At 49.3% G+C, this 16,037-nt stretch overlaps 1 protein-coding gene across 2 annotated transcripts in view; it reads right to left on the bottom strand.

The window, feature by feature from the left end:
• Positions 1-12,508: 12,508 nt before the first annotated feature.
• Positions 12,509-16,037, bottom strand: part of SLC6A1 (solute carrier family 6 member 1) — a 40,177-nt gene continuing 36,648 nt past the window's right edge. For both annotated transcript variants that reach the window (XM_029241592.1, XM_029241591.1), the window contains exon 15: positions 12,509-14,851. In XM_029241592.1, the coding sequence (XP_029097425.1) occupies positions 14,747-14,851 (105 nt within the window). In that variant the 3' untranslated portion in view covers positions 12,509-14,746. The remainder of the gene's footprint in view (positions 14,852-16,037) is intronic.

Genomic DNA, 16,037 nt, shown 5'->3' with positions numbered 1-16,037 from the left:
GATAAAATGAGTTAATACATATAAACCTGCTAGAGTTCTTCTTGATAAATGTCAAATAAACCTCAGCAAGTATCATTATCTTTGTTGCTGTTGCTGCCAAATTTCATAGGCATAATTCAGGGCCTGTCTGCTAAAGGAAAGAACACTGTGTGATTTTGTGTAGGTCTCATGTCCTCTCTGGTCCTCAGTTTCTCGATCTGTCAAGTGGGGCTGAGAATGCCTGCCTTGTCCATCTTGGAGGGTTGTTGGAAGAAATCAATGAGGGTTTCCCTCTCAGAGCGCTGGGCACATGTGAGGGTTTACGGCCTCTCTTCTTGCTTTATGGGCCTCATATTCCAAAAAGAGGTGCAGACAGTCCAGGAAGTCTGCCTGGAGGAAGGGCACCAAAGCCAAGACTTGAAAGAGAAGTTGGAGTCAGCCAGCTGGACATAAGGAGGAGGGGGCTGCAAGCAGAGCAAACAGCATGTGCAAAGGCCGAAGGTTAGAAGAGCCTCAGGAGGTGCGGGAAGTGGATGGCGAGAGAGAGGATGGGAGCCTGAAAATGCGACTTGTGACTGAACATTTGATCATTTCAGTCTTGGGCTGTTACAAACAGTGCTTCTATGAACATTCTTATACACACCTTTGAGTGAACATGAGCATGCATTTCTGTTCTACCTAGGATAAAAATGGTTGGGTCATAGAGTATGCATATATTCAGCTTTAGTTGATACTCAGGCTTCATTTTTTAAAACATTTTGCTGTGAAAAATTTCAAACATACAGAAAAGCTAAAAGAATAGTATAGTGAGCACCCATATACCACCACCTAGATTCTATCATTAACATTTTATTATACTTGTTTTATCATATCTCCATCAATCCATCCATCTTCCATCCATTCATCCCTTTTTTTTTTCTTTCCAGCATCTACATATTTTCAAGAACCAAAAAATTCCCCTACCTCTCTCACCATCTGGCTCCTCACACCTCATTGGCCATAACTGCTCCCATGCCTATGACTCTACCAATCACTGTCCAGGAGAACAGAAATCACATGATTGACATAGACTAATCAAGATTTACCCTCTGGAGCTGAGGAATAGGATCAGGGTTTGGTACTGAGGAAGAAGGGGGGAAATGGCTGTTGGTTCACTGTCTCCAGACACCACCTTTGCAGACAGAAAAATGGGCTGCGTGGGAGCTGAGCATCCCCCAAGGAAGGGAGCATCCCATACGGCTGAGAGCTGGACGCCTCCAGTTGGCCGCCTTGCCTCATTTACTCCTAGTTGTGACCCCCTCGGGTCTTGGCAGGCCTTGGGGGCCCTGGAAGCAGGGGACAGATCTGCTTCTTCCATCAGGGTAGGGGAGAAGCAGGAATACTGGTCTAGCTGAGTTGGAGCTGAGCTGCCATCAGGGACTTCCCATCCCTAGGTTCTGCTGACTGGAAAAAAAAAAAAAAAAAAAAAGCACAACCTATAAGTTGAGGATTCTGTTTCATTTGGGGCATTACTGAGGACTTAAGCCTGAGATAGCCTCTCAGATAGCTCTCGGGGACTGTTCCGAAGAGTTAAGTGAGAAGTCAGGATATACAGAAGTTTAAAAAAAAAAAACCCAGGTAGTTAAACATCAAAAGATGATTGCTAATTAAAGAAAAACCGGACATCTCAGGTTAATGAATTTAGCGCTTTTCTATCTATGGGAAGATGCAAGAGTCTGGGCCTGTTGAAATTATTCCTTTGATATGAACCTTAACTAGATAGGCCCAGTATCCTGTTTTTCTTCATTCTGAATCCCATGTGCACCATTGGGGTGGCTGCAGTGGCTGAAGGCTTGATGGCCACAACACCCTTTGTTTACTGAAATGGAAGGTGACATTCTTTGTCCACAGCTCCAACCTTGGGGTGCTTGTGTCAACCTGGAAGAGGCCAGGTCTGAGTGAAGAGGCCTGCCCCCCAGTTCAGAACCATGCCTGGCACATAGCAAGTGCTCAATAAATATGCCATTAAATCAATTTTTAAAAGATTTGATTCTAGGCTTTGGGCAAATTACTAATCCTCCCCAGGCCTCAGCTTCCTCATCATGAAAATGGGAAACTAAAGAAAAAGGAGAAACATTGATAGAGCAATCCCTGTCCCACCCTTACATAGCTTCCTGCCCCAGGCCTGCACACATTACTTGTCAACCCCTCCCATCCTTCTTTCTCTATAAAGGACTGGAGAGAAAGGGCTTCTAGAACTCTGGGCCTCCAAGGGCACCCCAGCCAGTAGCACCAGCAGCATCTGGGACCCACCCCAGGCTTCCAGAATCAGGTGATGACCACGCTCATGTTGGAGGAACACTGATTTCCCAGGGAAAGAGGATGCTGCTGGTCCAGGGACCGCATTCTGACAACCACTCAGCCCTGGCTGCATGTTAGAATCACCAGGGCCTTTAAAAAGTGTGAAGCCTCAGCCTCCCCACTAGAGATTCTGAGTTAATTGATCCAAGATGGAGCCTGCCAAGATATTTTAAAAGCTCCTCAGGTGATTCCAACATGTAGCCAGGGTTGAGAACCATTGCTTTAAATGATTTGGGGGAATGTTGTCACTTATTTACTTACATTTATGTATTCATCTATCATTCATTTGTGTTTATATTTGTTTATATTTGCTGGTTTGTTTCTGCCAGGAATACTGATTAATCTGTCTTCCTGTATTCTCACTGGTTCATCCATCCCCCCATTTCAATCACCACATGGTTACTGAACTTTACAACCTGACAGCCATGTGCTTGGTGCTGGGGAAACAGTAGCGGAACAGTTCCTGTCCTCGTTGGACTGACAGTGTATCTGGGGAATGAGAATGGGAGGGGACATATCAATACAGTGCATTTGTGCACAGCCAGGCAGGTCTGGAGGCCCCCAGGGCATGCATGCAAGCGGTCTGGCTCAGAAAAGGGTTCTGGGGGAAGAGGATGCCCCAGAGGGCTCTTGAAGTATAAGCAGGAGTTTACAAAGCAGAGCACAGTGAGGCACAGGACGTACCTGGCAAAGGACAGGCACATGCAAGGCCATATGAGTGTGCAGAGGGCCAGGAGCAGCTGGATGTGGCCCAAGGTGGGAGGCCAGGTCAGACAGGGCCTCGCGGGGTACAGCCAGGAGCTTGAACTTAATTCTCAGCACAGCAGGAGGCTGTTGGAGGGTTTTCAGCAGGTGAGTCTCATGAGTTGTGTAAGCTTTAGAAAGAGCTATGTGTGGACAGTGGGTTAGAGAGTCAAGAGTGGAAGCCAGAGACCAGTGAGGTAGCCATTGCAGCCACCAGGTGAATCGTGAGATGGGGGAGAGGAGAGGTCTGAGCTGAGCTATATTTGGAGGGGGGAACTCCCAGATCAAGGGCTGGTGGGGGTCTGGGGTGGGAGAGCTGGGTGGGGTGGAGGCTGAGAGCCCGATCCTGCCTGAGGCTCAGAAGATGCAATTTTGAATGTCCCAGTTGGCTCTCAAGCCCCAGATGGGACCAGCTGTGGACCCCATGTGACCCTATTAGTCTCACTGGGGGTTGGCTCCCTTGCTTCAAACGAAGTCTAATGAGGCCATCGTTTTGTTAAAAAGCTTCAGCTTAAAAATACTCTAAGCGCAAGGGCCAATTTTTCAAATTAATGTTTTAATGGGCCAGGACTTGGCAACAAGCCCTTGGGGGAGTGTTATTCTTGGAGTGGGGGTAGCGGATGAGGAAAGAGAGTACACGCTTATCTTCAGGTATCTGGTGTCCCAAGTCCCTTTTCCTACTGGACCATTTCAGAAATCATCTCTACCAGGAGAACTGTAGAATCAGCCCCTCCCAGGTGGGCAGCCAACTCTCATCTTCCTGTCATCTCTATCAAGTGGAGCCCTCTGCTTGCATACCTCCAGGGATGGGGAGCTCACTCACTACCAAGGCAGCTTGTTCTATTGCTGGAGAGTCCTGACCAGGGGAATGTGCTTCCTTCAGTTGAACTGGAGTCCGTCACCCACCCACCCCTAATACACACACCTTTGGCCCCTCTGGGATCACAGAACACTCTGACCTGACCTTCTACCTTATTTGCTTACTCATTTATTCAATAAATGTTTCTTTTTAAAGCAAATCACTTCATTTGTCTAAGCATTATTTTTTCATCCATCAAATGGGAGTAATCAGGCCTATTGTCACCAGCAAAACCTGTGAACAATTCCTGGGGAATATAAATGGAATCTGGGTAATGAAAAAGTCTAACCTTTTTAAAAATTTTCCTTTGCCCTTAGTCTAGTTTCACTCGCTCACAGGGTGTTGCATGCAGAGATCTTGCACACAGTTCCTCAGACCAGAGCTCCTAGTGCGACAAGGCTGCACCTGACACTTCTGCACACGACACTGCAATTCAAGATGGTGATGTCAGGCCGTGTGCAGAGGTGCTACGCCTGGCACCTGGATCTGAAGCCGTGAGCAGCACAACTGCGCCCAACCAGTAAGAACTCCGCTCCCTCTCTGCTGGGGGGAACCCTATAAAGCAGCCCCACAGGTGGCCTTTTGGGGACAGCGTGTGCTCTAGATCCCGAGCTCACACCTCTCCATTCTTCAGTCAAAGAATAAAACTTTCCTTTGCTCCTGAACCAAACTCAGTGTCGTTCTATTGACGCAAGTGACTCGGGGCAGGAGGACCCTTGTTGGGGCCTGACTCAGAAGGGCTGGTAATAAGTTTTGGTGACCCAGATGGGCTGGACCATGGCCTTTTGCCTGCACCTATCCACTAGGCTCCAGGCTTGCCCCGACTCCAGCAGAAGGATGGCAGAGGCTTTGGGAGGTTCACATGGAAATGATCTCCTCTGATTTAAGGACACTCATGGGGTAGGACGGCAGTAGCCTTCTGCGGAATACAGAGCAACTCTGCCCAGCAACCCAATACCCAGGTGTGCTGCACATAGAGTACAGCCCCAGAGTCATCTGGACTGTGCCCCCTTAAGGGATCACACTGTGGCATCATTGGGATCAGAGAGTGAAAACTCAGGCATGTCTGTCTCCTGCCTCTGGATGGCCTTCCAATGGTACCAGACGCCCAGGAAAGGTGGGGACCTGTGGATGAGAGGGAGGTCTCTTACTGGTGCCACTTACTCGGTTCTGAACACCAGATCAGGCAAACTTGGTCACAAGAGTTGTAAAATTATTGGGTATCAGAAAAGGCCCAAGAACTGGCGTTCACAGAGCCATCAGAATGTAAAATGGATGAACACACTCTCATCCATTTCTTCCTATATGTCCCCAAATGCCCTATACCCTCCTGCTAGGAAGTGATATCTTACATAAACTGGGGGCTACTATCCACCTAACGGGAGACAAACTGGAGACTGTTGTCCCCTTAGACAAGGGGCACAAGATGATAATGTTAATGACTGAGGACAAACCTTCCCGGACAGAGCAAGTCAACCTCCCTGGAGTAAATCCTGAGGTCTGGGCCCAGGGACGGGTGGGATGAGCTGTAGGAGCCAGTCCCATGGTAGTCCATCTAAAACCTGGACATACATGGCCCAGTAGAAAACAGTACCCTCTCTGTTGGGAGGCCTTGTTGGGCATCGCCCCTGTGATACAGGGCCTAAATGACCAGGGCCTTTTTAGGCCAGGCCAATCAGCCCGTAATACCCTCAGTCTCCCCATAAAGAAACCCAGGGGGGAATATCTAATGGTACAGGACCTCAGGGTAGTCAGTGAAACCACTGAGAATACACATCCAGTAGTCCTTAATCCCTATACACTGCTGGTCACTCTACGGTCCACAAGGACCTGATATTCTGTATTAGACTTAAAAGATGCTCCCTTCTGTTACCCATTAGCCCCAGAGTCATGAGAAATTTTTGCGTGGCAGGACCCAAACACACAATAAAAACAACAATACTGCTGGACAGTCCTGCCCCAAGCGTTCGAAAACTCCCCCACCATCTTTGGGGAAACTTTAGCTGAAGACCTAAAAGATACACTCCAACAAAAATACTGTAACGACCCTGAACCACCTAGCTGATAAAGGATATAATGTGTCCAAGAAAAAGGCTCAAATGTCACAAACTAGGGTGACCTACCTAGGCTTCATTCTCACAGAAGGTCAGAGGAGCCACCCCAGGAAAGAAAAGAAGCCATGTGCAGCCTCACCCCTCCTAAAACTAGAAGACAGCTTACAGGTTTCCTGGGGATGGTTGGGTTTTGCCGCATCTGGACCCCTAACTACGATCTAATAGCTAGGCCTGTATATGAAAAGTTGAAAGGAGAGGATGATGACTCTTTTGAATGGAATTCAGAATGCAAAGGGACCTTTTAAGAATTGAAAAAGCAATTACATCAGGCCCTGGCCCTCCCAAATTTAACTAAACCTTTTGACCTTTACTTTCATGAGAGAAGGGGAAACCCCTTGGAGTGTTAGCTCAAAAACTGGGATCCCTTACTCAGGTGGTTGCTTTTTTCTCTGAACAATCAGATCAAACCACTAAGGGGTGGCCTCCTTGTCTATGGGCAGTAGCAGTTACTACAACCCTGCTAAAGGAGGCTTTAGTTAAAAGTTAATGTTTGGTCAGCCAATCGCTATATGGACCATACACCAAGTTCAGGCTTTAGTTAGTTCTAAGAGAACAGAATGGCTATCCCCCAGAAGGTCAGTTCAGATTCAGGCTATGCTTTTAGACAACCCAATAGCTACCACAAAAACCTGTCACACGCTAAATCCTGTCACCCTGCTACCCACAGAAACGGAGCCCCTGGAGCATGACTGTATAGAAACCATAGACACGACCTATTCCAGCCACCCCAACCTAGGAAGTGAGCCTCTCCCAAACCCCAAAGAGGAGTGATTCACAGATGGGAGAAGCTTTACGAGCAGGGAAAAAGGCTGGTGGGACACGCAGTGACCTCCCAGACCCAAGTCATAGAAGCAAGAAGCTTACCTCCAGGGATTCTGCCCCAAAACTGCACTGATAGCCCTCACCGGAGCTTTAGAGCTCGGCGATCTTAAATGTTTACACAGATTCCCGGTACGCATATGCCAACCTACATACACACGGGGCTATTTGTAAGGAAAGAGGTATGCTTACTGCAGAGAATAAACAGTGAGAGCTGGCTTAAGCATACTGAAGCTCTTAGCAGTAGTACAGCTTCCAAAAATCGAGAGACAGTGATTCATTGCAGGGGTCACCAACAGGGGGATGCAGAATTAATAAGGGGAAACAAGGTGGACGGAACTGCCAAAAGGGTGGCCCTAGAACCAGTAACTTGGCGACCACTCCTCACACCCTGAAAGCCAGATCCATCCAATTATTCCCCAGTCTACACAAAGGAAGAATTAGACACAGCCCCCAAATGCGACTTCAGTAGAGATCTAGGGGTGGCTAGTTAAAGAACATGGGCAATCCTTCTTTCCCCAAACTGCAGCTTGTCAAGCCATCAGGGAGGCTCATCAAGAAACTCACTACGGGAGGAAAGCCCGTTATAACTGCTTAGTTGGTTGAGGTCGTGGTAACTGCTGGCGTGATAGGTAACACCCCCAACACAAGACCCCCAAGAGGCCCCCAGATAAGGCCCATTCAGACCAGAGGAACATATCCTGGAGAAGACAGGCAGATTCACTGCACCGTCAGGCCGAGGGCACCGGCCAATTTCAGGTATCTCTCGGTGCTAGTAGACACAGCTGAAACGGCAGCTGAAGTGGTTAAGGCATTATTAAAAGAAATAACCCCCAGGTTTGGGCTCCCAGGATCCCTACAAAGTGATAAAGGTCCAGCATTTGTGTCTGAAGTGACAAAGGGGATAATGAGTGCCCTGGGCAAAGGATGGACCTTTCATTCAGTCACTGGGGAACGGTGAGAGATCCCATCAGACCCTGAAATGGGCCTTAGCCAAGCTATGTCAGGAAACTCAAGAAAATTGGATTAAGTTGCTTCTGATTGCCCTGCTCCTTGTGCAATCAGCCCCGAGGGATGAGTTAAAGTTAAGTGCATTTGAAGTCATGTACGGTAGACCCATTCTCCAAGCCCGAGAGATGGGGCATCTTAACCTCCTTGAAATGGAACAACCCAAGTGTGCCCTCCAGGTAGAAAAAACCAGGAAGCTCTCACGGAATATGGTGACCAGGTGCTGCCCGCACCCACCCACCAGGCCCCCAGCCCATCCGGCCAGGAGACCAAGTGCACCTAAAACCCTGGAAAACCGGCGGCCCGCCAGCCCAGCTCGCCCCTAACCAGATGGACCCCACTCGGTGACCCTAACAACCCGTCACACCGGAAGTCACAGAGATCACTCCATGGGTGCCTCACACTTGAGGGAAGAGACCCCCCAACCTCCACAGAGACGACCTGGAGCAACAGCCCCTCGACTACCTGGGGGAACCTCTCTCTGAGCTGAAGCTTCTCTTCCGAAAAACGACCAAAGTGCGACCAGAGAGATTCAGCCCCAGCAGAGCCTCGACGTCAGGGCACGCTCGCCCACGGCCCAAAGACTGAGAGACCCGTATTTTCAGGAAAAACTTGACATGTGACCATTATTCTCTTGCTAATATTTGGGCCACGGATCTTAAATTGTCTGGTGTCCTTTGTCTCCAAAAGGTTAGACAAATGGGGGTCGCTCAGGGATGCGAACAGTCAGGGCTGAGGCCTGGGAGCAACCAAACGTACCTAAAGGCAGCCGCGGAGCAGTTCCGCGCCTCCACCGGGGCTATCATGATGCCCCAAACCAGCAGGAAGCAGCCACAGAAGATGAGCCAGGGCCCCTCAGCGCCCCTCGACAATGAGGAGGAGGACGCACGACACAGGGGGGATTTGTCACCAGCAAAGCCCATTAACAATGCCCGGGAAATAAAAATAGAATCTGGGTAATAAAATCAAGTCTAACCGTTTTTCTTTTTTTTTCCTCTGTGCTTTGTCTAGCTTCACTTGCTCAGAGGGCGCTGCATGCAGACACTTCGTCAGAGAAGAGTTACTGGTACAAAATGGCGGCGCCAACACCTCCGCTTGCGGGCTGTGTGCAGAGGCACTGCGCCCCGCACTGCGACCTGGAGCCCAGAGCCCCGTGAGAACTCCGCCTCCTCCCCTCCCCCGCCCTGGAGATTCCCTACGAAGCAGCCCCGCCCACGGTCTGTGGGGACGAGCACGCGCACTAGAGCGAGCTCGTACCTCTCCAGGCTTTGGTCAAAGAAGAAAGCTTTCTTCTGCTTATGAGCTGAACTGGGTCTCGTTCTATTGGCTTGAGCAACACCAGGCAGGAGGACCCTTGTTAGGGCCCGACTCGAAAGGGTCAGTACCTTATAGGTTTTGTGGGTATTAATGAGATAGAGGCTAGGCAGGGCTTAATTAGCTAGTGTGTATTGTGAAATGCTGGATTTCAGGAATCAGAAACCAAAAGCGGATCTCTTTTGAGCACTGGCGTCTGATAAACTTCATGCCAGGACTAGGGACCCAAAGACCCATGAGACACAGCCACTCCCCTCCGGCCCCCAGAGGTTCATGGGCCGGTGGGGAGACAGTGCGTGAGCAGAGAGGGGAGGACCCTGCCCCGCAGCTCTGACGGAAGCGAGGGGCCCCCCACGCAGCCTAGGAGGTGGTGAGCCTGGTAGGATCCAAGGAGGTGACTTCTGGGCTGAGACCTGAAGGCTTTCCAGGAGAAGAGGGGCAATTACAGCCGTGGGAGTGCATGAGTGAGGAGTGGTCCTGGCCCTGGCCCAAACCAAAGACTGTGTCCATCTCTCCGCCCCTCTCACCCCGGCAGGAACCCCCATCCCCACAGCCCTGTACAGCGCTAATCAAATGAAGGTGACACCCAGGCCCTTCCTAGATTGTTTGTTTGAATAATTTCACGCTTAGAAGTTGCAAAACTAGTATAAAGAGTTTCTGTACAACCTTCACGCAGATTCCTCAGGTGTTATTTCTCCACATTTGCCTGTTTCATCACTCTCCCGCTCGACACATACAACACACACACACACACACCACATATGTGTAAGTGATTCTTCCTCAATCATTTGAGAATAAATTGTAGACAAGGTATTCCTTCACCCCTGAATATTTCCTAAAAGCAAGGACATTCTCCTACGTATCCACAATGCATTGATCAAAATCAGGAAATTAACACTGATAAAATATTATTATCTAATCTACATATCTTATTCAAATCTCACCTAGTGTCCCACTAATGCCCTTAATAGCAAAAGAAAAAAATTTTTTTCCTTCTGGCCCAGTGTCTAATTCAGGATCAGGCATTGCATTCAGTTGTCATATCTCCTTCATCTGAAACTCTTCCATTTTGTCTTTTATGACCTTGACATTTTTTTAAGAGCATAGGTCGGTTGTTTTGTAAAACGTCCCTCGATTTGGGTTCCTAGATGCTTTTAAACAATGTTTCTTGATGTGATTGGCTACCAACTTTCTCCGTCAGAAAGGCTTGGAGTGCTTTTTAGAAGGCAATTCCTGAGCCCCTGCCCGATGGCTCCAGCACCTGTGGACTTCCTGCATCAGAATGATTTCCTGCATCAGAAAGTTTGAGATGGGGCCGGTGCCTTGTGCATTTGTCTGCCCAAGTAGACTGCTGTCGTGTCCAGTCCTGTGACTTAGAGCTGTGTGGCCTTGGGGGAGTTGCTGTCCCTCTCTGAGCCTTAGCATACTCATCTATAAATGGAAATAATGGCCTGCACCTTTTTGCAGGTCGGTGGTGGGGAGTAAGCAGCATTCCAGGAGAAAGTGCTGGGCAGGCAGAAGGCCTTCAGAAATGTAGACACCCTCTCCTTGTCCCTGCACTCCCGGAGAACTGCTGAGGGGCTGTAGCATTTGCACAAGTCCACCTTCCCCTGGCAGCCCAGTCAGGACCCAGCATGGTGGAGGTGCTGTGGCCTGGGCAGTTCTCCATGTGGGGCTCCTTTCATGACAGCCGTGGCACTGGGGCTGTCCTTTGGTCTGGCTGACACCATCCCAGCCCTGCCCCATAGTCTGAGGCTCCTCCTACTCAAGCCTCCTTCCTTCTCTGTCTCCTGGCACAGGTGCCCAAGTGTTTCCCTGATGGCTCCTGTCCTTTCTCCCCTGTACCATTTAAAGACATTTACCTCCCCCTTCAGATCTCTTGCACTTCTAGCTCTGTCTTTGGTGTCTTCTTCTTTCAGACCTGAGCAGACCCAAACCTCAAGGAAAACACCAACAAATCTCCTTGAAAACATCAGGGGACACCTCCAGCAAGCAGGTCTCCGGAGCCCCTGATTTCTCCTTGATCGGTGTTATGATGTTATTGTCTTCATCATGGCTGGGCTCCCCGCTCCATGTCCCCATTAGCATTTTTTTTAGCACAAGACTTTCCTTCAAGGGCAAAATATTCACAGTCCTTAAATGTATGTGCATCATGATGAGATGTTCTTGTCAGTAAATTGTCCGCCTCCACACTGGCAAGCCCACGTGGCTTTGTGGATTTTCTTGTTAAATACCATTTGTTATGTATTTCCCATTATAAAAGGTAATAGCCACGTTTGTGGCACAGAGTGGAGGTGGTGGATATCGGAGCTGGTGCGCACAAAAAACGGAAACAGGAAGGGAGCCAGAGCAGGGGTGAGGCCAGGGCATGAGAGTGAGAGAGCACCGACACATCATGGGGGTGTCCTGAGGGTCAGCTGAGAAAATGCTTGGGAGGAGTTGGTGCAGGGCCTGCTGCTTAGTGGAACCACAATGGATCTGTTATCATCATCACTGTTGTGACCATCCCCACGGCCAACCGCCCACAGGGCAGCTCCCCCAAGCAGCCCCACAACAGCTCAGCGAGCCTGAGGTGTGTCCCGGGGGGAGGGTCTACGGAGGACCATGAAAGGGATGGTTTGCCAGGACCGAGAGGGGAGTAACCTGCTGGCGCTATCGTGGGCACTCACAAAGCCAGTCATCAGAATGGCCCCATCTGAGCACTGATGTGTACCAGGCCCACTCCTACCTCTCCTGCTCACCTGGTTAGTGACTTTCCTCTGATCTCCCAACTCTCTCTTTCAGACCGTTACTTCCTACCTTCTCCCACAACTGTATAAGGCTTGTTCCTCTAATAAACGCCTTATTCCATAATACTCATAGTGGTCCTGCTTCCCAGACTGAACCTTGACAGACAGACTTAAGGTGGCAACGTGTCAAAAACTGGTGAACCTGGGTGATTGTTGAACCTTTCTTACAACTTCTCTGTAGAATTCAAATTTTAAATAAGATTTTAAAATTAAATATTTTGAGGAATGAATCACGAGGGAATGAATGCTGTTAACTTAATGTGCTCCTATTATCCTAGTTTTAGACCTTCATTTAGTTGACCACATTTAAGTCTCTTAGAACAGTGAAAGCACCTCCCTTCTGTGGCTCAGAATCATTTTCTATCCACTCATTCCAAGACTTCTGGGGAAGTCCAGTTCCATGTCCCTGGATTTTGAGCCCAAATCTCTCTCTGTTGGGGAAAAACGTTTTGTGTGTATCTCTCGCTGTTTTGATGAAAGAGGCTATTGTGACCCCCACCCCAAAGAACTGAAGGTCTGACATTGTATATCATAGAACCTTTATTATTTTTCCTCTATATTCTTAGAAACGTACATAACGCCCGTGCTCTAGTTATAACACCATTTATAGACATTTAAAATGCATCTTCATGTATAAATATTTTACATTTGGTCCATAGAACAGATAATTTTACTAAATAATACTGTAATTTTTTTTAAAACAGGCTCTGTATATAGTTTGAATATGTATATATTACATATATTTTTTAATATAGAGATAGATTTACTTGGTGTTCTGAGAATAAATCCTTATTGCAAAAAAAAGCATATATGATAATACAATATCTTTCCCTCCCCAGGGCAAATACTAAAAAAAGTTACACATATTCACAGTTCTCACAGTAATTGTACGACACATAATATTGTGCTATATAAGTAGGTTTGGATGGAAATCAGTTAAGGGATTTCTTGCCAAACATCTCACTTAGATTTGATTACAAACATTAAATATGCTGCATTTGTCTTCGAAAGACTTGTTCTTAGTTTCAGAATGAAGAACAAAGAGAAAGTTAGAAGTCTTCCTGCCCTTATTCTAAAGGAATTCACACAAAGGATGGGGGGTGGGACCATGAGACACAGTGAAGGGTTCCTTTTGTTCTAAACCCTATAATTTAACAATACATATGCATTTTGATCCTGGATTCACCAGTTGGCATTTGGGATGCCTTAGTAATGAGACTATTTTACAGATGACTTCAGGAAAAGCTTTTAGATTTCCTACACAATATCAAATGAGACCCTATGTACCAAGCATGAGGAGGAATGTACATATGTGTGCATTTATATGTGTACACAGACTTTTTGTTTTTTCTCTACAAGAATGTGCTTAATATTCTGAGGGTAATACCTTATTGCAAGAACTGGTATGCTGGTCACTTCTGGACGAGGATGACAGATTAAAAGACCCACAGTCACAGTTATTTACCATAGTTATTAAGGATTAGTCGTTAAACACAACTCGTGAGTTAACTAGCTAAGGAGTACAGGGCACAACATACGATTTGCTACATGGGAACCCATGTTCCTGGCAAATGAGAAGCGCTGAGTTGCTGGAGCTTGCAAGAAACTGTCTTCACCCGATTTGCTGCCACCACTGTGGAGCCCAGTTCTGGAACGGAACAAATACTACTTCCCAACGAAGCAGCTTTAATCTCGGAAGCACGTGGCGGGGCAGGTCTGGATTAACACTAGCTCCTCATTTACTGGGCTGGCAGATTTTAGTGGCAGTGAGGAGATTCTCACTGGGGGACTTCAGGGAAGGGGAGAGGGCAGCAGCCTTGACTGGGGTTGCAGTGAGGGAGACGTTTTAAGAAGGAGACAGAAAGATCGCTGGATCCACTTTGCCTCAAGGACGGAGCCTCACTTTGATTTCCTCGGCAACTGTTCTAAAGCCGGGCAGCCTAGGAGAGACTGGGGCTCCTGATTAGGGAATTTCCCCAGCGGGATCTGAGGTCCCCGGAATGGTGATTAAAAAAATCAGTTGTGCTTGTGGCAGTTTTCCGAGGAGCAGCGCCCATCGGGAGCGATCGCTGTTGGGCCAGGCGCAATCAGAATGGCGTGGTGAGAAGTGGGGGGGCGGGGGGGCCAGGAAAGCTTAGTGCACAGATGCTCATTCCGCCGGGCGGCAGGGAAACAGGACACTGGGCGGAGTGCTTGAGAAAGCAGTTCTGGGAATACCGAAGGGGCTGGGGGTTGTCAAGCTGCCTCGGGAAGGAGAAAACCAAAAAATGAAAGAGCTCTGCTGGCTCTCTGCTCTTAAGAGTGAGCTCTCCCTGGAAATGTCCATTATACAAAATGCCCTTTTCATGTGCACAGAGCAGTGTTCCGACGGAACCGAACTCCTGCCAAGTCTGAGATAACAGTCATGGGTTTCGGCAGTAAGAGAACAGTCAGGAATACAACTAAAAGCCAGGAGTGTGCGGCCTCTCCACATCACACTTGCTGGCGGGATAAAAATGATCTATCACAGCGGTCACACAGGCCGAACTGCTTGATGCTGATGGGGCCCAGATTAAAAAGGTCACCAGCCCGCAGGTGCTGGAGCCATCGGGCATCTTCTTTGCCCACGGCGGGGCCCACGGGGGTGTGACTGTCCCCACCTCCCTCTCTTTGCGTGGTGATGGTGTCTGGACTCGCCACTCGAGGTAGGTTGAGATAGACGGTATCTTCAGACATCAAGTGGTGGTCGTGTGCAGCCAGGGTCGGGGTGAGAGTGTGGGTGGGCGAGCCGCCCTGCACCCCTAGATGTAGGCCTCTTTGCTGGCGGAGCCGCTGGCCTGGGGCTGCTCTGGACCATTCTCGGGGCGGACAATGTCTTCGCTGGGCTGGATCATGACCTGGATGCGCTGTGGACAGCGGGAGGATTCAGGCTGGGATGGAGGGGGGCTGGCCTCTCGTTGGCCCACCCTCTTCTCAAGTCTCCCCTGTTTGTTCTGCCTGCGAGGTGCTCCCAGGTGCCAGCCCCCTCCTGCACACCTTCCAAAGCTCTGCTGGGCCACACCCACTCCCTCTCACTTGGGTCCCTGCAGTAACTGCCCCCAGCCCTCCACTTCCATTCTTGCCCCTCATCCCCTTCATTCTACTCTCAACACCCCAGCCAGAGGGGGACCACATCCCTCTGCTCCTCAGGACCCCACAAGGGCTCCCATTTCACCAAAGTCCTACAAGGCCCCACAGGATCTGGCGCCCATCACCGCAGACCTCAGTGTTCTCCCCTCAGCCCCTTGCTCTCTACACTGCAGCCACACTGGCCTCCTCACTGCTCCTCACAAGCACCAAGCAAGCACCTGCCCCAGGGCCTTTGCACTTGCCGTACCCTCTCCAGGGACACCCCTTTCAGACAGTGACACAGCTCAGTCTCTATCTCCTTAGGTCTTGGCTCAGCGTTATCTCCTCAGCAAGGCCTTGCCCAGCACCCCCTACACCCTCTTTCTCCATATTCCTCATCCCCATCAAACGTGACTTTATTTTGTTAATTGCTGATCTTCCTCTCTCAGAATGTAAGGTCCATGAGGGTAGGATTTTGCTCATGGCTGTGTCCCCAGCACTGACAATAGTGTCTGGCACATAGCAGGTGCTCAATGCATGTTTGCTAAAGGGGTGCAACCTCCCCACCTTCTCTGCACACCCGCCCTGCCATCCTGCCCCATCAGCGCACTGTCCTCAGACGAGTCTTCCCTTTCCCACCGCTGGGCCTTTGCACAGGCTGTGCTCCCTTCCACAAATGCACCCCTTCTGCCTCTCTGCCACTCTCAGACCTGACTACCTTTTGAGACACAGCAGCGAATCATGGTAAACAAAAGTGTTGGACCTGGAGTTGGAAGAGAGGGCTGTAAGGCCCCAGCCCTGCTAATACCTGACTGCAAGGGATGGGGAAGCAGCTTCCCCACCCGGCACCTCATGTGCTCTTTCTGTGAAGGGAGGAGGCTGGCCCAGCAACTCCGGGGGCTGTGTACAACACACCACCCCTATGATGCAGACCTTACAGACCCTCCTTCTGGCTCTGAGTGTGTCTGGCAGGGACATCTTGGT

This window comes from Monodon monoceros, unplaced genomic scaffold (genome assembly GCF_005190385.1).
Source record: "Monodon monoceros isolate NGI ecotype Baffin Bay Population unplaced genomic scaffold, NGI_Narwhal_1 Super_Scaffold_3, whole genome shotgun sequence".
In the NCBI taxonomy this organism is placed as follows: domain Eukaryota; kingdom Metazoa; phylum Chordata; class Mammalia; order Artiodactyla; family Monodontidae; genus Monodon; species Monodon monoceros.
The sequence above is the reverse complement of the archived record's forward strand: the minus strand, read 5'-3'. Positions and strand labels throughout refer to the sequence as shown.